Raw genomic sequence first — 25882 nt, 5'->3', positions numbered from 1 at the left:
CATTGTAGCCAATAGTGAGCGAGCATTAACCAATCAGAGATGATTGCGATCGTGACATTGTAGCTGTCAAACAACCGCGGTAGGGCCACAGGTTTGCGTTTGGATGACACTTTATATCAGTACGCTTAGTACCTACGAGATTTTCTGTCTCACCAACGTTGATAGTATTCGAGTGTCGAAACACTTCCGCGTTATAGTAAACTGAATCATATGTGCCTTGTTTTAAAGCTCAAGTTTGTCTACACATCTACAACCGGCGCTCCAAGCGGAAACGTTGCGAAATTAAAATCAGTTGTATTGAAATTTTGACTTCAATTCAAGGCCCTTTAGGTCCATTTTACTTTGACGTAATTGTGTTTAGACTCTCGAATTCTAGCAACGTTTGGTGAGACGTAAAATCTTATACTAACCGCCGTACTCAGAGTCACTAATCGTTACTTAAGATTGAGTTAAAACGAGACAGATTTATGTGAGAGATATAGCTCTGTCTCGTTTTAACTAAACTTAAGTAACGATTAAGCGACTCTGAGCACGGCTGTAAGCGTACAGGGTACTTAAGTAAAAATAAATACTTGTCACATTATTGCATAACGCTAAAAAATATAATAAAAGCGATCGCATAACACAAGACAAACAGAAAGTCGTGCATTTTTCAATACTGAAAATGCGTGTCACAGGAAGATTCAGCCGCATAGGGCGCAACAGAAAGTCTGATGACGTCATAAGACGTGCGTTTTACGTGATTCTGCGGTCACTCGCATTTTCAGAACTGAAAAATTTTGCGGCTCTTTTGCCTCCTGCGACTCTTAAGGTGCCCGTCCATTAAGCCGAGCGAAGTGGACATGTAGCAGCCCAATTAGAGGCTCCAGTGTAAAAAGACGATTAGTCACAAATCCTTAATTTAATAATGCTAGGATATTGTTACAATGTGGCTAATTCTGTTGTACACTATCTCTAAACTAAACTAAAATGGCACGTCTAAATCTATTGCTATCCATTTCATAATGTTGCTTGCAGAAAAGGATAGCGCTTGATTTAGACTTGTTAATTTAGTTTAGTTTAGAGATTGTGTACAAGAGAATCGGCCCCATTATTGATCAAAATAAGACTTTTTGCATTGGAAACGTGAAATCGCAAAAAAATAACGCTTTTATAGAAGATATCTTTTCTAGTATTGCTTTTTAAAATGACACTGCGCCGATTCTGTTGTCTTTCTCTAAACTAAATTAAGAGTATCTGCATCTTTTTCTTTTTAATATGGCTAAAAAGGACGCAACATGAATTTTACATTCAAAGACTTTAAATTTAAGTGCCCGCGACAAGACAATAGACTCGCAACTGGCAGCTAAAGCCACGACGTTTGACAGCTCTAAATTAAATTTAAAACTGTCAAACTGTGTCTGTCCTTTTCATATTACATTAGTAAGAAGCGGATGCGAATACCTACTCTAAAATTTAATTGTACTCAGAATCAGTACCAATAATGGACTTAAGGTATGATTCCGAACCACGCTGCACGCAGCAGTGCTGCCGCAACAGTGCTGTCGCGGCACTACTGGTCCCGATACAATCTCTATAAGCTTATATGAGATTACATTCCGAGCTAGGCAGCAATGTTCCGCTACATTGCTGCCGCGAAATTGCTGCCTAACTCGGAATGTAATCTCATATAAGCTTATAGAGATTGTATCGGGACCAGTAGTGCCGCGACAGCACTGTTGCGGCAGCACTGCTGCGTGCAGCGTGGTTCGGAAACATACCTTTAGACACTTTTTAATTGCATTTGAAGCATCCAATTTTAGATCAAGTGATAAAATTATGATATCATCGTTCAAATATTTAATTGGTCGACTAAGCACACCTCCACTCCGCTCCGCTTCAATGAACAGGTCCCTTACACCGAGCGATCTCTTACAGAAACACTTGCCTACCAGTTTTAAGTAAAATATAATGATTAAAATTGCACCAGTTATATTATTATGCTGGGTCGTAAAGTTTCGTCGTTTCGGCTGACATCAAAATGACGTCATTTCGATGTTAATGAGACATGGTTTCAGCGCAATAGCAATTTGCGGGACTTATACAGTACGCGGCAGAAAGTAATGTACATCGGCCTTTAGAATGACATTTCGGCTTTGTAGAGCGTTGTCTCCGTCACTCATATCAAAAATAAGGTTTCTGCGCAGGTACATCAGCGTAACTTATTAAAATGGTAGCGCTGTACGAACATCCCTATTGGACAAGTTGCGCGACTGGTAGGCGAGTGTTGTTTGATAGTTTATAGAGGGTAGTAAACAAGTTGGTCAACTAGTTGCGCGACTGGTAGGTAAGTGTTGTTTGATGCTGTTTGGAGGATAGTTTACTGGCTTTCGTGACGTCACTAAGACAAGTTGGTCGACTAGTTTTGCGACTAGTAGGTGAGCGTTGTTTGATGCTGTATGTTCACAGATTATCATGACGTCATTATTGGATAAGTTGGTCGACTAGTTGCGCGACTGGTAGGTGAGTTTTGTTTGATGTTGTATGGAGGGTAGTTCACAGATTCTCATGACGTCATTATTGGATAAGTTGGTCGACTAGTTGCGCGACTGGTAGGCGAGTGTTGTTTGATGGTATATGGAGAGTAGTTCACAAATTGTCATAACGTCATTTTTAGACAAGTTGGTCGACTAGTTGCGCGACTGGTTGGCGAGTGTTGTTTGATGCTGTATGGAGGGTAGTTCACAGATTGTAGTGACGTCATTCTTGGATAAGTTGGTCGACTAGTTGCGCGACTGGTAGGTGAGTTTTGTTTGATGTTGTATGGAGGGTAGTTCACAGATTCTCATGACGTCATTATTGGATAAGTTGGTCGACTAGTTGCGCGACTGGTAGGCGAGTGTTGTTTGATGCTGTATGGAGGGTAGTTCACAGGTTTTCGTGTAAGAAATGAAGTAGCGTTGCCTCGTAGTGTTTGGCCGCGTGCATCGCCCGCAGAGAATGCCTTTCGCCTGGGTATACCTGAGAAAAAAGTCTATTGTAAAAACGTGATAGCCTAGTGGTTAAAACGTCCGCCTCTTATTCGGGAGGCTGGGGGGTCCGATCCCGGGCACGCACATCTAGTTATATGCGTTTTACGTAATAAAATATCACTTGGTTGAACGATAAAGGAAAACATTGTGAGAAAACCTGCATGCTTGAGAGTTCTCCATAATGTTTTCAAAGGTGTGTGAAGTATACCAACCTGCACTTGGCCAGCGTGGTAGACGTGCATCTCGGTATGGATTCCCGTAGAAAACTATGACCTCCCACCCTTCTGGGTTAGGACCTCCTATCCGAATGACCTTATATTTTAACCTAGCTTATTCCAGCGACTTCCTCCGCGTGGACTACACAAATTTCAATCCCCTTTTTTAACCCCTCAGGGGTTGAATTTTCAAAAATCCTTTCTTAGCGGATGTCTGCGTCATAATAGCTGTCTGATGCCAAATTTCAGTTCGCGGCGTCCAGTAGTTTGAGCTGTGCGTTGATAGATCAGTCAGTTAGGCAGTCAGTTTTTCTTTTTATGTATATAGCAGCTAACCTGAACACGATGCGGTTTCCCTAACCGGACAAGCTCGGCGAGCAACGCTGCAGTATGACAGAAGTGTACGTTCTCATCCGCCAGCCCGTGGATTATGAGTAGTCTGCCTTCCCTGTAACAATTCGTACACAATCATTGATAACCACGCAAATTTAATCGCTAGACAATTCTGTCTTAAGACAATTTTGTCGCAACATAATACCATTACATAAATCATGCCACGAGTGAATTCCATAGTAAGACAATTTTGTCGCACGACAATTTCGTCGCAAGACATTTTTGTCGCATTTGCTGAACTTACTTGTCGGGGAAGAAAGGTGCATGTGCAAGCACGCTCGCTCTGCTGTACGCATGCGGCGCCCATGCGGGTAGGCCCATGTAGCGCTCCGTGTACGCGGTATCGTAGAGTCGCCAGCACGTTACTGGCGCTCCCGCCACGCATACCTTGAAGATATTGGGTCGAGTCGCTAGGCCTAGTAGTGAGAGGTAACCGCCTGTAAAAAAATACGTCACTATAGCATAGCGTAAATACTAGTGAGACGACGCCTTTAAAGTGATTTGATACAACCAGCCGCGAAAATCGAAATTTTAGTTAGTTTTTCGAAAATAGTAGACTAATCATACATCGAAGGCTTATATGGTAATGAGTTTTGCGGGCATAACATTTATGTATCTACATGTTTTTTCATAAAAACTTTGGTCAAAAATACTCATTTACTTCATATTTGTTCCTGACAGACAATTTTTTGAATTTTCCCAGATTTGCACAGATATGAAACGCACGTTGTTGCACGCTCTTTATATATTATATTTATATTTAAAATTATATGTGCTATGTTACCATAAAATAATACCGTAATCCCTTAGTGTATTAAACGTTGAACGTAACTACGAAATTTTATCAAAATTGGTTTTATATCAATAGAATAAAACTGGTTTTTCTCCTAATGGTCGTATAAAAAAAATGCGTTTTTTGGGGAAACTTGTGCCAATCGTGTTTTGGCTCTCGTAATTCACTAAAAAATATCTTTAATTTTTATAATATTAAATGGTCTCTTCGGCTCATTATGTCAGGCCCATGTGAAATAACTTTAGACTTTGACTCTGCCTTTGACTTTGACTTACCATAACTCCAGCCGTGTATAGCCACTCGCTCCATGTCTATATGCAGCCGGTCTCTTTGACCCATTATGTCAGGCCCATGTGAAATAATTTTTGACTTTGACTCTGCCTTTGACTTTGACTTACCATAACTCCAGCCGTGTATAGCCACTCGCTCCATGTCTATGCAGCCGGTCTCTTTGACCCATTATGGCAGGCCCATGTGAAATAATTTTTGACTTTGACTCTGCCTTTGACTTTGACTTACCATAACTCCAGCCATGTATAGCCACTCGCTCCATGTCTATGCAGCCGGTCTCTTTGGCCAGCCACTGTAATACTTCTACCTGAGAAAAAGACATTATACAAAGTATAACGCGAACCCTGCTGTCATTTTATGAACGTCGAAAAGGCTATCTACTGACTCACTGACTGATTCATCAACGCACAGATCAAACTACTGGACGGATCGGGATGAAGTTTGGCATGCAGATAGCTATTATGACGTAGATATCCACTAAGAAAGGATTTTTGTAAATCTTACCCCTAAGGGGGTAAAATAGGGGTTTGAAATATAGATAGTCCACGCGTACGAAGCCGCGCGCATACGCTGGTCTTCTACATATATAAAAGGAAAAGGTGACTGAATGATCTATCAACGCACAGTTCTAGCTACTGGATGGATCGGGCTGAAATTTGACACGCAGATAGCTATTATGACGTAGATATCCACTAAGAAAGAACTTTTGAAAATCCGCGAATATAAGGTAGTAACAAACGAGCAATGACTTGACGCATAGGATGTGGGTAAAACCTCGTAAATACCTGGTCATCCAGTTCCACCTGTCCCATCTTCCCCTTTATGGCGGCCTCCCACGCCCTGCCTCGGTGCTTCGACCCCCTACTGTCAACTGCGACCACGTTGAAACCCCGTGCGGCCAGCATATGCATCCGCAGTTGGCGAATACCCTGGGCATTAAATGCGGATTAATCATGTAAGACAGTTTTGTCGCACGACAATTTTATCGTAAGTCAATTAAATTACATCTCACAACAATAGGTCACATGAAAAAGTCAAGACAAATTTGTCTCAAGACAATTTTGTCGCAGGATAATTATAGTACGTTTAGCAGCCTCTTAAACATTACGTAACAATTTTGACCCGGGAATGTAATGCGTGGGATTTAAAAGATAATTGTGTCGTAAGACAATTTTGTCACAAGACAAATTTGTCGCACGACAAATCTGTCGCAAGTCAATTACGTCTCCAAACAACTATAAAAACATGAAAATTATTGAAAGACAAATTAGTCTTAAGACAATTTTGTCGCACGACAGTCACATCGTACCTTGTAGCTGTTGGTAACTGTCTGCACCTCTGGCCCGCCGTACACGTGTAGAACTGTGGGACGCCGACCAGCGCCTGCGCATCGCCACAGAGTACAATACGCCATTAGACCGCACGACAGTCGCGTCGACAGTATCTGTGGTGGGGGTACGTCTATACTGCTGAGGGAACGTTCTGGAACAAAGTAAGCTACAATACAGGCCATACATTTTTATATTTAAGAGAGTTTATGTAGAAAAAAATACATTTTTACAGTCGCAAAGACAGAATTGTCAGCGATCTAAGAAATGTCAAATGACTTATTCATGAGAGATTTGACCTAAGATAACATTGTGTCATACAGTGCGACAAGGCTCTCTTGGCATTGAATTGGCATTGAATGACATTAACAGGGGGGCGCTGTTGGAGAACAAAGTCTTAGAATATTCTAATAAGAGCAAAGGGGACACTTGACGGCAACGTTCGTTCCGATTTTCACCACGCGCCAAGATAGCCTTGTCGCACTGTATATTAATAAATTCGAAATACGAATAGTAAGGCGAAACGTAAAAAGAAGGTATAAATAACGTAGTCATAAAAAATTAAGGTAAAAAGGTAGAGAGCAAAAATAAAAATAAGAGTTAGAGGGTAAAAGGGAGAGCTTATCACAAAAGCGATTCCTAATTTGAGGTACATTTGGATTTTGGACTCCTTTTAGTGTTTTTGAGTTCAAATTACACTATGTACTGTTGAATTTGAAAGTATTTTTCATGAATGTGCTACTTTTGTGTGTGAAATTCGTTAGTATTTACCCCTCACAAGTAATGATACTTCGCTGTCGTCCTCGCCGTCACACGACCTGCTGTCCCACGAGCCATTGAACGACCGCGTGTCCGACGACTCTGTCAAACATAGTACCTATTTATAATTAATTTTCATAAAAATACCCTGGTCCCTCAATTACTATGATTTTGCGTGTCTATTCGCTGATTTACAAATATTCCACATTTAAAACTGTTTATATTGATAGACCATGAGGATACATGTAAATCCTAAAAAAAAATATAGTAAATTTATCAAGTATCAAAACCAGGTGAGGTTTTATAAATACAATAATTGATATTTTCCGTAGTGTTGAGGGTTTCTAAACACTAAAAATTCACTCTCGGCTTTCGTTAGATACTCGTACCTTTAAATAAATGTCAGGGTAAAATAGTAGAAAGACAGATAGCTGAATAGAATTAATTTTAGAAGATAGAATAAAGGTACATTTTTAGATAAAGAGCATAAATATAAAAGGGTAAATTGAAGGTGAAAAGGTAGATCGGTGGTTAAAAGGTAGATTGAGGGTAAAAATGGGTGAAGGTAAAAATATAGATTGAAGGTAAAAAGGTAAAGTTATGAAGTGAGTAGAGGTAGAGATTATACCTGAGCACGCCCTCTCGACCAGAGTCCCGTGCGGCAACAGCATAGTACTCGCGCCGTGCGTGACTCGGTACACCCGTGTGTTTGGCACGCTGCTGATGTTCGATGACGTAATAACCGCCATCGAGCAATCCTGTCAACAAAAAACATTTGAAAATAGCAAATGTTGCAGAAAAAACTTATCATGTTATGACACTAGCGACTTTGGTCACGTGGATTTAGTTCTTTTTAATCGCGTGGGAACTTTTTGTTTTTTCGGGATAAAAAGTAGCCGCAAAGTCATTCTCAAGACCTTTCACTTTAGCCATGGAAAAAATTACATCGATACGTGGCTCTGTTGTAACGTGATTGAAGGACAAACCGACAAAAAAATATGAAGTGGTTTTTCAAAACAATAATAATAAGTAGTTGCTCCAGCATCTTCTTTAAAGAAACTCTAAAGAGACAGAGAAAATCAACCGTAAAAACAAGTTTATTTTACACCTTACCTCGTCCATATCAACCGTGTGTGAGTGCCCAACAGTAGTGAGTAGAGTCACTTGGTGCGGCCGCGGCGGGTTGAAGGGCGCTACGTATAGATGGCGCTCCAGTGGCGTCTCACGGAGCCCTACGAAGTACACTAAGCCTCGGGATTCATCCACCTACGGAGAAACAATCATCATGATCAATCTATCAACGGGCCCACTACTGAGTTCATGTCTTCTCTCAGAATGTGGCCATAGTCTGCCACGCTGACCAAGTACGGATTGGCAGATTTAACACACCTTTGAGAACATTATGGAGAACTCTACGGCATGCAGGTTTCCTCACGATGTTTTCCCTAACCTTTAAACCAAGTTATATTTAATTGCATAAAAACACTCCGAAAAGTTAGAGGTGCGTGCCCGAGATCGAACCCCCGACCCCGGAATACGAGGCGGACGTCTTTGCCACTAGGTCTTTAGTTTTAGTTAGTCTCTATCACAGTAACCGAGTAATAATATTACACGACGTTCTGCTGTCCGCAAAATACGGTATATTGATAAATATTAGATCTCATGCATTTCAACCTGAATTTGTGTATTACTACTTCAGACATTTTTATTCACTTACCCAAATCTTCCTTCCCATGACCTCCCATTCTCCAGTAGTGATCGCTTCTTTACTTATTATATTGGGGCCTATCGCGTGTGACTCGTCTTCTGTTATCATCTCTATTACCGCTGTGGACAACAATAGAATAGAATAGAAATACTTTTTTTTAGAATAGAAATATTCAAGCAAAAAAAAAAACTTTTAAGAGTACTTTTGAATCGTCAAATGCATCTACCACTGGTTCGGAATGCCTTTCCTACCGAGAAGAACCAGCAAGAAACTCGGCGGTTGCTCTTATCAAAGATTTGATATACGATATTATGCCATATATAAAAGTGATTGCAGTCCCGCGCATTGCTGGAGCGAGCTGCAGGTCAAACCCACGCTCTTTTATCATTTACATATTCTTCAATTGTGTAATATGCTTTTTTCAGGAGCATGCTTTTAATATACTTTTAATCTTATGTAAAGGCAAGTCTAAAAAAGACGAGAGTAGAAATAAGGTAAAATGCAAGAATTAGGGGCAATGAAAAACTTAGACCGTTCTTATTTTGTGAGGAGAACCCCTGCACAGTAGTGAGCCGGCGATAGGTTGATGATGATGATGAAACTATATAATAAAGGTTAAAATATGATAAAATGAAGGTAAAAGGATAGAACTCACATTCGGCTCTCTTTCCGGGCACGGCGCATGTAATAAGGTACAGATGAAGGTGGCCCGTCTCCTCCGATGCCCATATGAATTTGACGGTGCCAGGGGAGGAAGGTAGAAAATGCAGGATATCGTGTACGTTCACCCAAGCTTCGGGCGCTGATTCTTGTACTAAGACTTGAATTTGCTGTAAAATAACAAAAGTTAGCTTAACTATGCTCGGGTGAAGTTTAAATCTGTACATGTCTTCTATATAAATAAAAGGAGAAATTGAACGACATGCCAACGTACAGCATACATCATACAATTTCAAACTTATGTGACCGTATATAAAGCTAAATTTTAGTTGTTATAAAAAAGATTTTACGAAGAAAACAGATATTCCGCCGGAGTGTTGGAGCGGGTCAGCTATTCTTGCCGAAGATGTAAGTAGTATGTAAGTCAGGCATAAAACTCCGAAACTTTCATACAACCATCCATCTTTATGCTGTATAACAGCAAAAACAGACAAACTATTTTATGACAACTCTGAGTATCATTGGGCAAGATAGGGTCATTAATTTCTCCAAGCCTCATATCCGTAGGTGCGTTCTTGTCGTTCGCGCGAGCAAAAGGTAAAATGAAGGTGAAAAGGTATATAGTATAGGAATGAAGGCAAAAAGATAGTAAGTAAAAAGGTAGAATGAACACGCTCACTGGCACTAGCCGAGTTTTAACCGCTGTTATTTTCTGTCCAGTAACTGTATGCTACAAAAAAACATACCTGAGTATTATTATGTAGAATAGGCTCATTGATTTCCCCCGGGCTCATATCCGCGGGCGCGTTCTCGTAGCTCGCGCGAGCACTGAACTCGCTCACTGGCACTAGCGCAAGTTCTAATCGTTGCTGTTTTCTGTCAAGTAACTGTACCCATACGCTGAAAAAAAAACACTTTCAAACAAATACTAAAAATAACGATGTTCTTAATACATAATTTTGTTTTTTTTTTATTAGCAATAAATTACACGTCACAAGATTTAATATTTTATCAAAAATGCATTTAGAGGCAGTTACAGCATACAATGAACTTAAAATTAAAATAATTTATTTTTAGTTTTGCTAATGTTTCTTCACATTTTTAATCTACAATTATGATATTTTTCTACCCTTTCACACGCATTCTCACTTTTATCTACCTTTCTACCCTTCTGCCTTCTCTAAGTGTATCTTAGCTTGCATAGACAAAAGTTGAGTGTGGATTTGCAGAACCCTTTCACAATAAACTTTTATCTACCTTTTTACCTTCAATCTACTTTTAACCCTCTTTCTTACTTCTCTAACAGCTGTACCTATCTTTTTTATAGTATATTTTTTCTTGTGTATTTTTTAGCATATCGATGTTACCATTCAAAGAAAAGTTTAGAAGCTACGAGGGACAAAACAAACTCACTATTGATTGCACGGCGTCCACCCCACCCTGGCCTTGGCTGGAGTACTTCCAGTCTCCTTCAGCGACTGCCGAAGGTCATACCACCGGATATACGTCACTTCCACTGAATCACTGCTGATACTGATTTTATTTACTATCTTCCTTTCTACTCTTTCACACTCAACTGTTATCTACCTTTTTACCTTCAATCTACACTTCCCTCTTTTTACCTTTTGTAACTGTATCTATTATTTTTCTAGAACACATTTTTTCTTGTGTATTTTTAAAATTTAGAAGCTACGAGGGACAAAACAAACTCACTATTGATTGCACGGCGTCCACCCTACCCTGGCCAAGTACTCCAGCCAGGGGAAGGTCTCCTTCAGCGACTGCCGAAGGTCATACCACCGGATATCCGTTACCTCCATTGAATCATAACTCGAGTCTGAAACTGAGATTCATTTTGAGTTGCTATGATTAGTTTTTTTTAGGGTTGCGTACCACAAAAGGAAAAAAGGGCCCCTTATATGATTACTTTGTTATCTGTATGTATGTCTATCTGTCAAGACAAGAGGAATCAAATTGGGTTGAAATATCAACAAATAAAAACGCCAAATTAATCGTGGTATGTACCCGTTATCTATATAATATATAAAAGGAAAGAAAAGAGACTGACTGACTGACTGATTGATCTATCAATGCACAGCTCAAACTACTGGACGGATCACGCTGAAATTCGGCATGCAGATAGCTATTATAACGTAGGCGTCCGCTAAAAAGGATTCTTCAAAATGCAACCCCTAAAGGGGTAAAATAGGGGTTTGAAGTTTGTATGAAAGTCTGTCAGTTTTGAAGTGTCTATAAAGAAGTTTTGTATTTTTGCAATTTAGCAGTATGACATATTTTATTAAGCTCATGTTAAAATCTCATAGTTAAAGATCAAACCTAAGGGTGTAAAATAGGGGTTTAAAATTTGGGTAGTCCACGCAGACGAAGTCGCGGGCATAAGCTAGACTACATTAAAATACGAGTGTCACGTACCTATTCGTTCTGAGTTCCCTTCCTGGTAATAGTCTAAGACGGTGGTGGGGGTCGCCTTCTGTAGTCGAAAGGTCACCATTTTGAGTATTGATTTCGCGTTGGGGGTCCCTGCTCGAGGAAACCTGATAAACAAAAATGAACAGTTTTTAAATTAAGCTAAATATATATATATATATTTTTTTTTTTGTTGTTGTGCCTTATCATGCGATCAGTCGATGGACTATGAGCAGATTGGTTGGAGGACAGGTTGGCGTGATTGGAGACAACTTCCCCAGCGGGAAAACTCCATGGGTCTCAGCTAATTATCCAGTATATGCTTTCTCTTTAGTCGACGAATCGCCTGCGGCATTGTCAACTGCACTGCCAGACGATTTGGATGGTTAGTAAGTCTTGTTTTGTAGTTGCAACTATAGCTTCTAATCTCTTCCTTTACTGTGTTGATATTTAAGTGCTCATGGAGTTCCGATATCTGCAAGAACCATGGCGCGTTGGATAGTTGTTTCAAAATGTAATTTTGAGCTCTTTGTACAATTTGAATATTGGAGTCACATGCTGATCCCCAGAGCTCAATGCCGTATGACCATATCGGCTTTATTATTGTCTTGTATATCAGGAGCTTGTTGTCTAGGGAAAGTCTGGAGTTCCTTGAGAGCATCCAGTACAGTCCTCTATATCGGTGATAGATCTCATCCCTCTTGGCTTGAACATGTTTTTTCCAGGTGAGCCTTCTGTCTAGGTGCATGCCCAAGTATCTAACACTGTCACATTGCGGAAGCTGATTGTTCCGCAGTGAGACTGGAGGACAGTTTCCTCGACGAAGAGTAAATGTTATATGGACTGACTTTGTACCGCTAGCTTTTATTCTCCATTTCGACAGCCATTTGTCAATCTCGTTTAGACCACGTTGTAGAATAGCCGAAGCTTCGTCAGGATTTTCACTGCGAGCAAGTACAGCGGTATCATCTGCGAATGTAGCCACATTAACATCGTCAATTCGAGGTAGGTCACTCGTATAGATGGTGTAAAGTATCTATACCTAGCACTGAGCCCTGTGGCACACCAGCTGTAATTGGGTGAAACGAAGAGGTGTATTCGGCTTCCTTGACTTGAAATATCCTATCAGTCAGGTAAGATTTCAATAATCCGAAGAATGTATGAGGTAGTAGCGATTTAATTTTGAACAATAGTCCTGTATGCCACACTTTATCAAATGCTTGCTGCACGTCAAGGAATGCAGAAGAGCAGTATTCTTTATGTTCAAGTGCATCTCTAATTGTTCTGCATACCCTGTGTACCTGTTCGACAGTTCCATGATGCTGCCGGAAGCCAAATTGATGGTCTGGAATGATACATCTTGAGCACAGTTCCTTCATAAGTCTCTGCAACACAACTTTTTCACAAATTTTTGATGTCACAGGTAATAAACTGATTGGCCTGTATGAGGTTACTTCATGGACAGGTTTACCAGGCTTTGCTATCATTATAATTTGTGAGACCTTCCATAGTGCTGGGAAGTAGCCAACACGAATGATGCCATTAAACAAAATGGTGAGGAACACAATACCTTTTTTGGGTAATTCTGATAGGACTTTTTTATCAATTAGATCAAAGCCAGGCGCAAAGCTAAATATATAAAAGGAAAAGGTGACTGACTGATCTATCAACGCACAGCTCAAACTACTGGACGGATCGGGCTGAAATTTGGCATGCAGATAGCTATTATGACATAGGCATCCGCTAAGAAAGGATTTTTGAAAATTCAACCCCTGAGGGGGTGAAATAGGACTTTAAAATTTGTACAGTGTAAGTCGCGATCATAAGCTATTCTCTATATATATAAAAGGAAAAGGTGGACTGGACGGATCGCGCTGAAATTCGGCATGCAGATAGCTATTGTGACGTAGGCATCCGCTAAGAAAGGATTTTTCAAAATTCAACCCCTAAAGGGGTAAAATAGCGATTTGAAGTTTGTATGAAAGTATGTCAGTTTTGAAGTTAGAAGTTTGAAGTTTTGTAGTTAATATTTTTGCAATTAGCAGTATGACATATTTTATTAATCTCATATGTTAAAATCTCATTGTTAAAGATCAAGTTTAAGGGTGTGAAATAGGGGTTTAAAATTTGTTTACTCCACGCAGACGAAGTCGCAGGCATAAGCTAGTCTGCAATAAAATGTATGAGTTACCTGAACTCCTCCACTTCCCCGCTGGAGCTCTGCGAGGAGGGGAAGCTGAATATCTTCACGTCGCTCTCGTCCACTTCCTCGTACACTATCCGGAATACGTCATCTGCAATCATTACAGTCAGTTACCTACAGGGCGGTAATATTATATTATCACACAAGTGCTGTAATGTTACCTTATTACACTAAGGGTGAAATCTATAGAGCGCACTCTGAATTTGCTTAGACTTGAGACAGAGTTGAAACGAGACAGATGTATATCCCTCACATAAATCTGTCTCGTTTTAACTCAATCTTAAGTCTGAGCACAGTCAAAGTGCGGTCTATAGATCTCAACTTTAGTGTGATAATAAGGTAACATTACCCACGTAGCTTTAGTTTTAAATTTACGTAATTAATTATCACCATTTTACAAATCCAACAAATAGCGTACAATCCATACTAATATTATGAATGCGAAAGTGTGTCTGTCTGTCTGTCTATCTGTCTGTCTGCTACCCTTTCACAGCCCAGCACAGCAGAAACTTGGTACGGCGATAGCTTGCATCCCGGGGAAGGACATAGGCTACTTTTTATCCCGGAAAATCAAAGAGTTCCCACGGGATTTTAAAAACCTAAATCCACGCGGACGAAGTCGCGGGCATCCTCTAGTAGTATATACTTTGAGTAAATAATTTTTCAAGAAAAATTAAGCTCTCTGTGGAATTTAAAAACCCCGCCTGCATTTCATTTATACCCTTCAACTATAATTGCTAACTTTGCGCACTTGCATCATAAATAAGTTATAATTTCACCATCGCATTTGGGCTGCCACCAGATGCCGGTGTACCGCGAGAACTCCTCCTGCGTGACGTAGCACGGCACTCCCGCTTGACGAGGGTCGTCTGCTAACCTGGAAAAATTACAGTTTAAACTACCGTGAGTGATTTCCATTATAAATAATATCTGTCCCGGCTTTACTCACGTATTTAGTCGACGTTAGCCCGACTAGTTTCGAACCCATCCGGGGTCCTTTTTTGAGTCAAAACCGCGGCGCGTGCGCGAACTGACTCCCTTGAAAAAGGACCCCGGATGGGTTCGAAACTAGTCGGGCTAACGTCGACTAAACAAGTGAGTACAGCCGGGATAGATATTATTATTTATATTATTTCACCATTTTGTTGGCGTGATTAATATTTATACCCATGCCAAATTACAGATTTCTAGCACTAATAGTCGAGTAATTAACCGAGGACGGACGGACAGACGGACGGACATGGCGAAACTATAAGGGTTCCTTGTTTACTACGGGACCCTAAAAAGGGAGGCCTCCAGGCTATGCTGAACCGTACTCACTTCTCATCGCGCCCTTTGCAAGCATAGGTGAGTCTCGCCGGCCTGCGCAAGGTATCCCCCGCGAGCCAGATGTCTCCTCGTGCTGCGTGCGCCACTAAAGATGGCAGGGAGGGACACATCGCGGGCGTCAGCGGAGCACCCCAGCCGGTGCTGAGCGAGCGGGGTACTAGAGGAGGCGACTGGTACAAAAATACATTGACTTTAATAATTACAATAACTCAAACAAAAGTATGTTAAGTACAATCCATACTAATATTATAAATTATATTATAAATGCGAAAGTGTGTCTGTCTGTCTGTCTGTCTGCTAGCTTTTCACGGCTCAACCGTTCAACCGATTTTGTCGAATTTGGTACAGAGATAGCTTGCATCCCGGGGAAGGACATAGGCTACTTTTTATCCCGGAAAATTAAAGAGTTCCCACGGGATTTTCAAAAACCTAAATCCACGCGGACGAAGTCGCGGGCATCATCTAGTAACTCAATAAATAAAAAACCGGCCAAGTGCGAGTCAGGCTCGCGCAATGAGGGTTCCGTACTACAGTCGTATTTTTTCGACATTTTGCACGATAATTCAAAAACTATGATGCATAAAAATAAACGAAAATCTGTTCTAGAATGCACAGGTGAGGTCCTTTCATATGATACCCCACTTGATATAGTTATCTTACTTTGAAAATTGAATACACTAATTATTAGTTCATGACCACAATTTAATTTTTTTGTGTGAAGTAACCACAAATTCACTGTTTTCAAATTTTTCCCCGAATGTCTGCTATAAGACCTACCTACCTGCCAAATTTCATGATTCTAGGTCAACAGGAAGTACCCTGTAGGTTTCTTCACAGACAGACAGACAACAAAGTGATCCTATAAGGGTTCCGTTTTTCCTTTTAAGGTATAAGAAAAAGATATTGTCTCAAGTAGCCATCATTCTCATGATTTTTTATGGTCTCTTCTCAGCTATAAACCACTAGAAGCCACTAGAAGATCATTACCCTCGACAGGGTTACAGCAGACATACTTGGTTAGGTTAGCCAAACAAATTACATTACATACCGTAACTCAATAAAAAACCTTGTCTCAAAGACCACGTCCATAAAATTTCATAATTTTATATAGGTAAAAATCATATTTTTAGATAATTCTGTGTAGGAATAAGTATCGAAATTACCATTACACTCTGGCTCATGAGATTACCACGATGTGGAGTGTTGTATGTGTAAGAGAGAGAGAGAGAGAGAGAGAGAGAGAGAGAGAGAGGAGAGAGAGAGAGAGAGAGAGAGAGAGAGAGAGAGAGAGAGAGAGAGAGAGAGAGAGAGAGAGAGAGAGAGAGAGAGAGAGAGATAGAGAGAGAGGGAGAGAGATACTTACTTGATTAGGCCCCTCCTCAGCAATGAACAGTGAAGAGGCGCATGGGAACAGCACGCGCCCCGTTTTGGGGTGCAGCTCATAGGAGGCTATGCCCCACGCGGCCACCCGTTGGCGCTCCCATAGCAGCTGCTCCTCTCTGGACCACTTGCCTGATGACACACCCAGGGCTACGTTCGATTCGATAAGAGGTTTCCAATCTAATCTGTAAAAAAATATGTAAAATATCATATACTAACTGATATCCTAGAAATCTTTGATCTTGCGAAATAAAATCTGAATACCCTATGTCAGTCCTAATAAAAAACTGCCATACCCCTCCCAGGTTAGCCAGCTTCCATCTTAGACTGCATCATCACTTACCACCAGGTGAGATTGCAGTCAAGGGCTAACTTGTATTTTTTTTTTTTTTCCTTATTGTTGAGTGCCAATTAGCTACTCAATTATATTACGATCTAGCCTAATGTATGACTAATAAGTATTTTTACTTTAACCTAAACTTATAAATTATCTTATATACTAAGAAATTGTCGACTGACGCATCTTAGTCTTTCTTGATTTGAGATATGACACTTTGTTCACGTGTTCTTTCAGCACTTACACTATGTACACTATCACTAATCACTATACACTAACTCAAAAGGTTTGGTCCTTTTTAGTCTTCTCACTGTCTCCGTTACGTCAAGCAGCTGGATTGCTTCAACGTTAACGTGGTGGTGAAGCCTATAGTCGTGGGCTTTGGCAGATTTGGTGATAACTTTATGGACGTATTCAATTTGAAGGTCCCTATGAATATCATCATTTCTGATGTACCAGGGTGCGTTTACAATATTCCTGAGTACTTTGTTTTGGAACCGTTGGATGATTTGGATGTTACGTTTTTTGGTACAGCCCCACAGCTGTATGCCATAAGTCCAAATGGGCGACTTGTATTTGAATGAATAAATTTAAAAAAAGATGCAGTTTTACATTCTACTACTCAATAATATATGGAATGTGAAAGTGTATTAATTTGCTCTTAAATGATGCCACAATAAAGCAACGGATCTATAATGATCTTTAGCATAGATATGTAGTTTTTACCCTTTACTAGCGATCCGCCCCAGCTTCGCCCCAGGTAGCTTATTAAAATTTTTTAGGGTTCCGTACCTCAAAAGGAAAAACAAAACCCTTATAGGATCACTTTGTTGTCTATCTGACAAACTTACAAACTTTACCTCTTCATAATATTAGTATAGATCAATAACCACACAACTTCCCACAGGATTTTAAAACCTAAATTTACATGGATGAAGTCACTGACATCATCTAGTTTGTAATTTTCGGTTAGGTAGCAATAAATAATGTTATTCATTTAAATTATCAGATTTCTAGTATAAATACACACTTAATTGTTTTATTTTTTATTTTTTGGTGAATTCAATAAACTTTAAATAAGAAAACTATTTTTAACAAACTATTTTTTTGCAATGATTTTTAAGATTTTTTCTTATGAGAGTAACTACTGAGTTTTTTAATGCTTCTTATTGTTAAGATGGCCCTTCTTAGCCCGTAGCTCAATTGGCTAAGTATCAAAAAGCATAAGTACAAGTATTTAAGTATTTGAATCAAAAAATCCAAAAAAGTATTATTGTACTCTTTACCTTGCATTGCTAGGTTGTTGCGAGGGCGTAACGTCAGTATAAAGAAGTGTGATTTCCCATCCGTTCTGAGGAGTCCTCAAGAAGTAGACCCTCGTTTTTCCATTGCCGAGTCTCCTGAACGATATAGCCATAGGCACCATCGTCGACAAAGACGATAACTCTTTACGTAAATCATGTACAGCCTGCCGGACCTCCGCCCAGCTGTATTTCTTGGGTCCGCGATCATATTCGCCAGCCGCTGCCCCATCACCAGCTTCCCTGAGCTCCATTTTCACAATTTCCATACAAAATTTGGCCTAACAATGCAATATCATGACGGCCCGTGCCTCCAATACTATAGTACACTCGAAAAGAAAAACGATTCCAATATACGTATGTACACTTGATTAATATATTTTAACTAATTTCATGGCTACTTAGATAATTTAGGTCGCATTATAATAGAGTAATTACGTGATAAAAATGAATATATTTGCCTAAAAATCCTAAAATCGAGCCAACACACTGATTTTTGACTTTTGCCAAATGGCCACAGATGTTTTTCAAAATTTCAAAATTAGCCCATCATTGGTCCATCATTACTGTCAATGTCACAAATCACAGATAGAAGAAAAATAAAATGTCAAAACCAGCTGTTATTGTCAAAATTATAATTATTTATTATCTGTAGACAGGGCAAAACGTGGTCAAAGCAGACTTACAACAGTTTGCTGTTGGTGCGTGAGGAACACTTTGGAACTGAGTTATTGATATGGCTTATTATAACTACTTAATTAAAGATAATATTATTGTAAGGACTATTCGATAATCGATCTATTTTAACAGGACGCAAGTTGGTTATGTTTTAGATCAATTATAATCACGTGTAAAGTCACGTCTGTCGAAGCTTTAAAATCTTATATTATTAATTATTAGTAGAATCAAGTAGAATACTAGCTATAAGATATTTTTATTCGCGCGATACTACAAGTCGTAAGTCTATGCAGTCCAAACCGGATGTGACAGCATTTTGAATTCCAAACTACTGCAGTTCCGGCAACAATAATTTTATTTTATTTATTGCCGCCGGACTGTCAAGCGAGAAAAACATGTCGCTATCTTTATAATTCACAGGATTTCTTGTTTTCTTTCCACCGCATTGTGTTTTAAAAATGGCTTCAGTGGCTTGTGCGTTGCGGACTTGTGGGATATTATTGTATTTAATATTTCAAGTGCGTGCAACGAAGAATTTTACTGTGGAACCATGGATAGTGTCTTTGGAAGTGGAAGCGAAATCGTGTGTAAATGTTAGGTGTAAATATTCGTTATTAGTGAAGGGTAGTGAGTTTTTAGGGCACTATTCTTGGAAATTAACGTCTATAGAAGGTGCTAGGGGTAGCAGTTGTGATAACATTTATTCTGATTACGAAATAAATGAGGTGGAAACTACGCAGTTGTATACGCGAGTTGGTGTGATGGTTCCGAATGCTGTTGGAAGAATCTACTTCTGTTTACGCCATAATCAGAAAGAACACAGTCCGTTTGGTGGTGCATGGGTTCACCAAGGCGGTGATATATTTTTGGAGCCAAAAGCCGATGCTCAGGCAGCTGAAAATGTGAATAACAAGTAAGTTATTCTATGCATATTTATTTACGCTGTATTCACTTACATAAATGGTTCGATAATTATCGAATTATTGTTAAATGATGAATCGATGAATAGGTAATCGTAATTGTATAGTTGTCTTTACCTTGTTAGGATTTTTTTAATATCTGCCCTGTATCAATAAAGTATTCTAATATCTAACTTAACTATGGTCAAATATGGAGTCATCTCTTTGTGCTAAACATAAAATAAGAAATGGCTGTTTCCTGTCATTTTGTGTTGGTATAAAATATCAAAAACATATCAGATAAAAGTGAAAACATAAGACACAGGATATCTTTTGAATATTTCCTACTAGCTGATGCCCACGACTTCGTCCGCGTGGATTTAAAAATCCCGTGGGAACTCTTTGACTTTCCAGGGTAAAAACTAGCCTATATCACTTTCCAAGTCTTCAACTATACCTATGCTAAAAATCACGTCAATCCGTTGTTCCATTGTGACGTGATTGAAGGACAAAGCAACAAACAAACACACTTTCGCATTTATAATATGTCTAGTGATTACTTAGTATCTTATGCTCACAAATTCGTTCCCACGGACTACACAAATTTCAAACCCCTATTCACCCCTTAGGAGTTGAATCTTCAAAAATCCTTTCTTAGCGAATGCCTACGTCATAATAGCTATCTGCAAATTTCAGCCCGATCCGTCCAGTAGTTTGAGCTGTGCGTTGATAGATCAGTCAGTCAGTCGCCTTTTTCTTTTATATATTTACTAGCTTATGCTCACGACTTCGTCCGCGTGGGCTACACAAATTTCAACCCCCTATTCACCCCTTAGGGGTTCAGTTTTCAAAAATCCTTTCTTAGCGGATGCCTACGTCATAATAGCTATCTGCATGCCAAATTTCAGCCCAATCCGTCCAGTAGTTTGAGCTGTGCGTTGATAGATCAGTCAGTCAGTCAAATTTTCCTGTTATATATTTAGATATATATATATATATATATATATAATAGTTAGATAGTATTGTTTGTTGTTTGTTATCTAAGCTCATGCATTAACTATGACCTGTAGATAACACTGAAGCACAATCAACTTATCACTTATCACATTCTCGCTGTTTATAGCCTTGACCAAGTAAATAAACAAACCTTCTGGTGTTTAAATAACATTTTTATTTAATTACTAGCTGATGGAACCTCGTGGATTGACATTTTATCAATATCCCGTGGGAACTCTTTGATCTTCCGGCATAAAAAGTAGCCTATGTGTTAATCCATTGTATAATCTATCTCCATTCTAAATTTCGACCAAATCCGTTCAGCCGTTTTTGCGTGATTGAGTAACAAACATCCACACTTTCACATTTTTAATATTACTAGAGGATGCCCGCGACTTCGTCCGCGTGGATTTCGGTTTTTTTAAATCCTGTGGGAACTCTTTGATTTTCTAGGATAAAAAGTAGCCAATGTCCTTCCCCGGGATGCAAGCTATCTCTGTACCAAATTTCGTCAAAATCGGTTGAACGGTTGGGCCGTGAAAGGCTAGCAGACAGACAGACACACTTTCGCATTTATAATATTAGTATGGATTAAGATTAGGATTAGGATGGTTCCTTACTCAAAAGGATACCTGTTCTTTACCATAAGTCAACAGTACACAATAACTCGATGTACATACAAAAAATCGGCCAAGAGCAAGCCTGACTCCTGTTTCGTACCAGCGTACAAGAAATAACACTTTTAGGATTCCGTACCTCAAAAAGAAAAAAGGAACCCTTATAGTATCACTTTGTTATATGTCTATCTGTCTGTCTGTCTGTCGTGTCTGTCACGAAAACCTATAGAGTATTTTGCGTCAACCTAGAATCATGAAATTTGGCGGGTAGTAATGTTATTAGTAGTAATAGTTTTATAGCATATATGCTATAGAACCTATAGGTCTGACAGACACACGGACGGACGAATAGCGTCCCACCCGTTTGCACCCTTCGGGTACGGACCCCTACAAAACTGTCTCGTCCAAGTCTATCCTGATAAATTAACGGCCTCTATCTAAGCTCATAATATCGTAATATTATATGTACCTAATTAGCTGATGCCCGCGACTACGTCCGCGTGGATTTAGGTTTTAAAAAATCCCGTGGGAACTCTTTGATTTTCCGCGATTAAAAGTAGCCTTCTTCCTGTCCTTCCCCGGGACGTAAGCTAACTCTGTATCAGATTTCATCAAAATTGGCAAATTTCATCAAAGCTAGCAGACAGACAGACACACTTTCGCATATATAATACTAGGTGATGCCCGCGACTTCGTCCGCGTGGTTTAAGGTTTTTAAAAATCCCGTGGGATTTTGATTTTTCGGGATAAAAAGTAGCCTATGTCCTTCCCCGGGATGCAAGGTATTGATGTACCAAATTTCGTCAAAATTGGTTGAACGGATAGGCCGTGACAAGCTAGCAGACAGACAGACGCACTTTCACATTTATAATATTAGTATGGGTTTGTTATGCCAGCTTAAAATATTACTGGCCCTTAGCCAGAATACCGTAGACTGGAGGGAATATTTCAACACGGATAAATAACTATCATAGTATTTTATTGACGACCACCTTGGCGCAGTGGTGAACACTGTGGTCTTATTAGTGGGAGGTCCCGGGTTCGATTCCTGGCAATGGTTTGGAATTTTATAATTTCTAAATTTCTGGTCTGGTCTGGTGGGAGGGTTCAGCCGTGGCTAGTTACCACCCTACTGGCAAAGCCGTGCCGCCAAGCGATTTAGCGTTCCGGTACGATGCCGTGTAGAAACCAAAGCGGTATGGGTTTAATAAAAACTGCCATACCCCTTCCAGGTTAGCCCGCTATCATCTTAAACTGCATCATCACTTACCATCAGGTGAGATTGCAGTCAAAGGCTAACTTATATCTGAATTTATAAAAAACGATGCCTAAGGAAGACATGGTCGCTAACTATGGGCCTCATATGAAAGCTCTGAGTCACTCAGCGGGCGATGGGATGCTTGTAGTTTCTCTTCGTGATCAAATCAGAAATGGGGAGATCCGTAGGAGAACCAAAGTAACCGACATAGCTCAGAAGGTTGCGTAGCTGAAGTGGCAGTGGGCAGGGCACATAGTTGCAGAGAGCAAAAAACTCTGACCTACAGTCGTATTTTTTCGACATTTTGCACTGTAAATCAAAAACTATTATGCATAAAAATAAATAAATATCTGTTTAGAATGCACAGGTGAAACCCTTTCATATGATACCCCCTCTTGATATAGTTATCTAACTTCGAAAATTGAAAATACTAATTATTAGCTCATGACCACAATTTTTTTTTTGTGTGATGGAACCACAAATTCACGGTTTTCAGATTTTTCCCCCTCATGTCTGCCATAAGACCTACCTTCCTACCAAATTTCATGATTCTAGGTCAACGGGAAGTGCCCTATAGGTTTCTTGACAGACAGACAGACAACAAAGTGATCCTACAAGCGTTCCGTTTTTCCTTTTGAGATACGGAACCCTAAAAGTAAGGAAAAAAAATTAAAATACGAGACAGTAGGTAGGTACCTCTTGTAAGATTTGTGTACTTTGCCTACCTACACACTTTCGATTCGTGAATGGAATAATTCAATCATGCTTATACACGCGCTTGCGTAATATTCCTAACGTCTCACCAGATGTCTGGCAATGTATTTTATAGGCGTAGACAATAAAACCGCTGGCTTAAAAGCTTTTTGTTCCGTAATCACTATAGACTTTTTTACTAGCTACTCGTAAGATGCTGTATTTTTATCATTCTGAAAAATACTGAGTTGCTATTTCCTGATCTACGTTAGGTAACGTTACGTTAACCGTCGAATATGTTTCAAATATATACCGGGTGTAAACAGAACACTGGCAAAAACGAAGACTGAAACGAAGGTGATTACTGATATGATAGCATAAAAAACGCAAAAAAAGAAATCCTATTATTTAGTTAAAGTTTACGATATATTGCAAATAAAACATCTGACTGACGCCAGAGGTCTACGAAAGTTACGTTGGTAGGACACTCGCCGCGTCGTAAGCGGGGCATTGACCCGAGTTTTGCACGCTATACATTGCGGGTTTAAAAAATACTAAATCACTAAAACTACAAAATGAGTTCTGATTACACCCTGTATATTATAGTAAGTAGTAAATAAATATACTTAGTATATAAGTTTCAAAATCAGTAGCAATGTGCGCAAGAGAACATAAGGTCCAAACGCACACGCTGCGCCTTGCTCCTTACAAATTCATAAAAACTATTTTTGCCGCGCCGCGTCCCCGCATCGTCGCTCAAGTGCGCTTTGCTCCATACTAATATATTATAAATGCGAAAGTGTGTCTGTCTGTCTGTCTGTCTGCTAGCTTTTCACGGCTCATCCGTTTAACCGATTTTGATGAATTTTGGTGAAGAGATAGCTTGCATCCCGGGGAAGGACATAGGCTACTTTTGATCCCGGAAAATCAAAGAGTTCCCGTGGGATTTCCAAAAACCTAAATCCACGCGGACGAAGTCGCGGGCATCATCTAGTAAACTATATTTATATTTGACGTGCCGTGTCGCGCAGTGCGTTTTTGCGTCTTTTGTTTACAACTCAAATTTCCAATGTTTACAATTCTTTGTTCTCAGATTAGAGAATGAAATCCAACAGCAGCAAACACAGAATGATCTCCAAGAGGCCAGTACACAATGGGCCGATCTTTCCCACGACATCGATGTCAATTATCTACCCAATCTACCTAGACCAACTAGAGATGAAGAAAATGATATAGAAGTGTATATTAATAAGAAATATGTACCACTTAATCATATTAGTGATGTAAATAATGCAGAAGTAAAAAATTACAATAATTTTGCTAATGAAATAGAATTTTTGGATAGAAATACACAAGAAATAACAAACACTGATAATTTTAAAGAAGAAATAAGTGAAATAATGAATTTTAATGCTAGAGCAAGAAACTATGATAAACATAAGGGAGAAAATCAAGTTGATATAAACAATGCAGAAGTTTTAAATTATAATGATTTTGCAAATCAGATACCGAATAGAAATACAAAGGAAATAATTGAAAATGATAATTTTAACCAATTACACAGTGAAATATTCAATGATTTTAATGCTGAACCAGGGAAAGATAATGAAAATAACATACAAAGATCTATTAGTGATATAAATAATGCAAAAGTTATAAATTACGATACTAATAAAAATAATTTACAACAAATCGAAATTGAAACGTTTGATAGAAAGAAACGTGAAATAATTAAACATGTAAACACGATAGATAACAAGAATTTCAGTGATGTGATACAAAACTATCATGATATCGCTAAAAATAACACTCGATATAGATTTAAACGTGAAATAATAAAAGATATAAATGGCCAAGAAATAAAAGATAGTAAGAAATCAAGTGATGTGACACAAAACTATGATGGTATCTCTAAAGATAACACTCAATATAGATTTAAACGTGAAATAATAAAAGATATAAATGGCAAACAAACAAAAGATAGTGAGAAATCAAGTGATAATAAGAAACTAGCGGTAGCCAATGCACAAATGGGTGACATAGGTGATCTAGGGGAGTACCCAATAGTAAGGGGGGATGGTTACCCAGTCATGATAGACGGTTTGAGGGTAGAGGATTCTAATAAGGAACCGATTATTGAAAATGGAATACCCAGCGTTTTGTCTGATACTAAATTCGTACTCAGGTATGTTTTTGTTGATAACTAGCTTATGCTCGCGACTTCGTCCGCGTGGACTACACAAATTTCAAACTCCTATTTCAAGCCCTTAGAGGTTGAATTTTCAAAAATCCTTTCTTAGCGGATGCCTATGTCATAATAGCTATCTGCATACCAAATTTCAGCCCGATCCGTCCAGTAGTTTAAGCTGTGCGTTGATAGATCAGTCATCAGTCAGTCAGTCAGCTTTTCTTTTCATATATTTAAGAAGATTAGCTTTTTCCCGCAACTTAGTGGAATTTATAACACTAGGGGATAATTTAGCGGTCTATGATTCTAGGTCATGATTTTAGGTCAACGGGTTTTAGGTTTTTTTGACAGACACGACAGACAGACGACAAAGTGATCCTATAACAGCGATCACGCACTCATTCGATCCGATTCCGTG

The 25882-nt window shown here is 39.3% G+C and overlaps 3 protein-coding genes across 6 annotated transcripts in view; 2 read left to right on the top strand and 1 right to left on the bottom strand.

The window, feature by feature from the left end:
* The window catches only part of Blos3 (Biogenesis of lysosome-related organelles complex 1, subunit 3), a 114019-nt gene that overhangs the window by 35385 nt on the left and 52752 nt on the right, over positions 1 to 25882 (top strand). The gene's annotated exons all lie outside the window — the stretch shown is intronic.
* LOC117994485 (dipeptidyl peptidase 9-like) lies at positions 1699 to 18671 on the bottom strand. Of its 3 annotated transcripts, none has more exons than XM_034982411.2 (19): positions 18121 to 18671; positions 16481 to 16682; positions 15109 to 15287; positions 14568 to 14665; positions 13777 to 13879; positions 11592 to 11713; positions 10872 to 10995; positions 9905 to 10058; positions 9154 to 9328; positions 8508 to 8617; positions 7904 to 8056; positions 7419 to 7548; positions 6803 to 6892; positions 6013 to 6185; positions 5489 to 5632; positions 4932 to 5010; positions 3864 to 4056; positions 3563 to 3674; positions 1699 to 3000 (listed from the first exon to the last, which is right to left on the bottom strand). In XM_034982411.2, exons 1-19 carry the CDS (start codon positions 18402 to 18404, stop codon positions 2908 to 2910), a joined length of 2718 nt encoding a protein of 905 aa, XP_034838302.1. In that variant the 5' UTR covers positions 18405 to 18671; the 3' UTR covers positions 1699 to 2907. The 3 variants fall into 3 exon arrangements, with proteins under 3 accessions (XP_034838302.1, XP_034838301.1, XP_069363768.1); XM_034982410.2 differs by having other exon boundaries at positions 1700 to 3000; positions 10872 to 11001; XM_069507667.1 differs by lacking the exons at positions 1699 to 3000; positions 3563 to 3674 and having other exon boundaries at positions 3926 to 4056; positions 4932 to 5006; positions 10872 to 11001.
* Positions 19192 to 25882, top strand: part of LOC117994482 (unextended protein-like) — a 40249-nt gene continuing 33558 nt past the window's right edge. For both annotated transcript variants that reach the window (XM_069507659.1, XM_069507658.1), the window contains exons 1-2: positions 19192 to 19726; positions 24370 to 25461. In XM_069507659.1, coding sequence (XP_069363760.1) covers positions 19272 to 19726; positions 24370 to 25461 — 1547 coding nt within the window. In that variant the 5' untranslated portion in view covers positions 19192 to 19271. The remainder of the gene's footprint in view (positions 19727 to 24369; positions 25462 to 25882) is intronic.

The sequence above is a fragment of the Maniola hyperantus genome, chromosome 26 (assembly GCF_902806685.2).
Source record: "Maniola hyperantus chromosome 26, iAphHyp1.2, whole genome shotgun sequence".
Lineage (NCBI taxonomy): Eukaryota > Metazoa > Arthropoda > Insecta > Lepidoptera > Nymphalidae > Maniola > Maniola hyperantus.
This window is presented reverse-complemented; position numbering and strand designations above follow the sequence as displayed.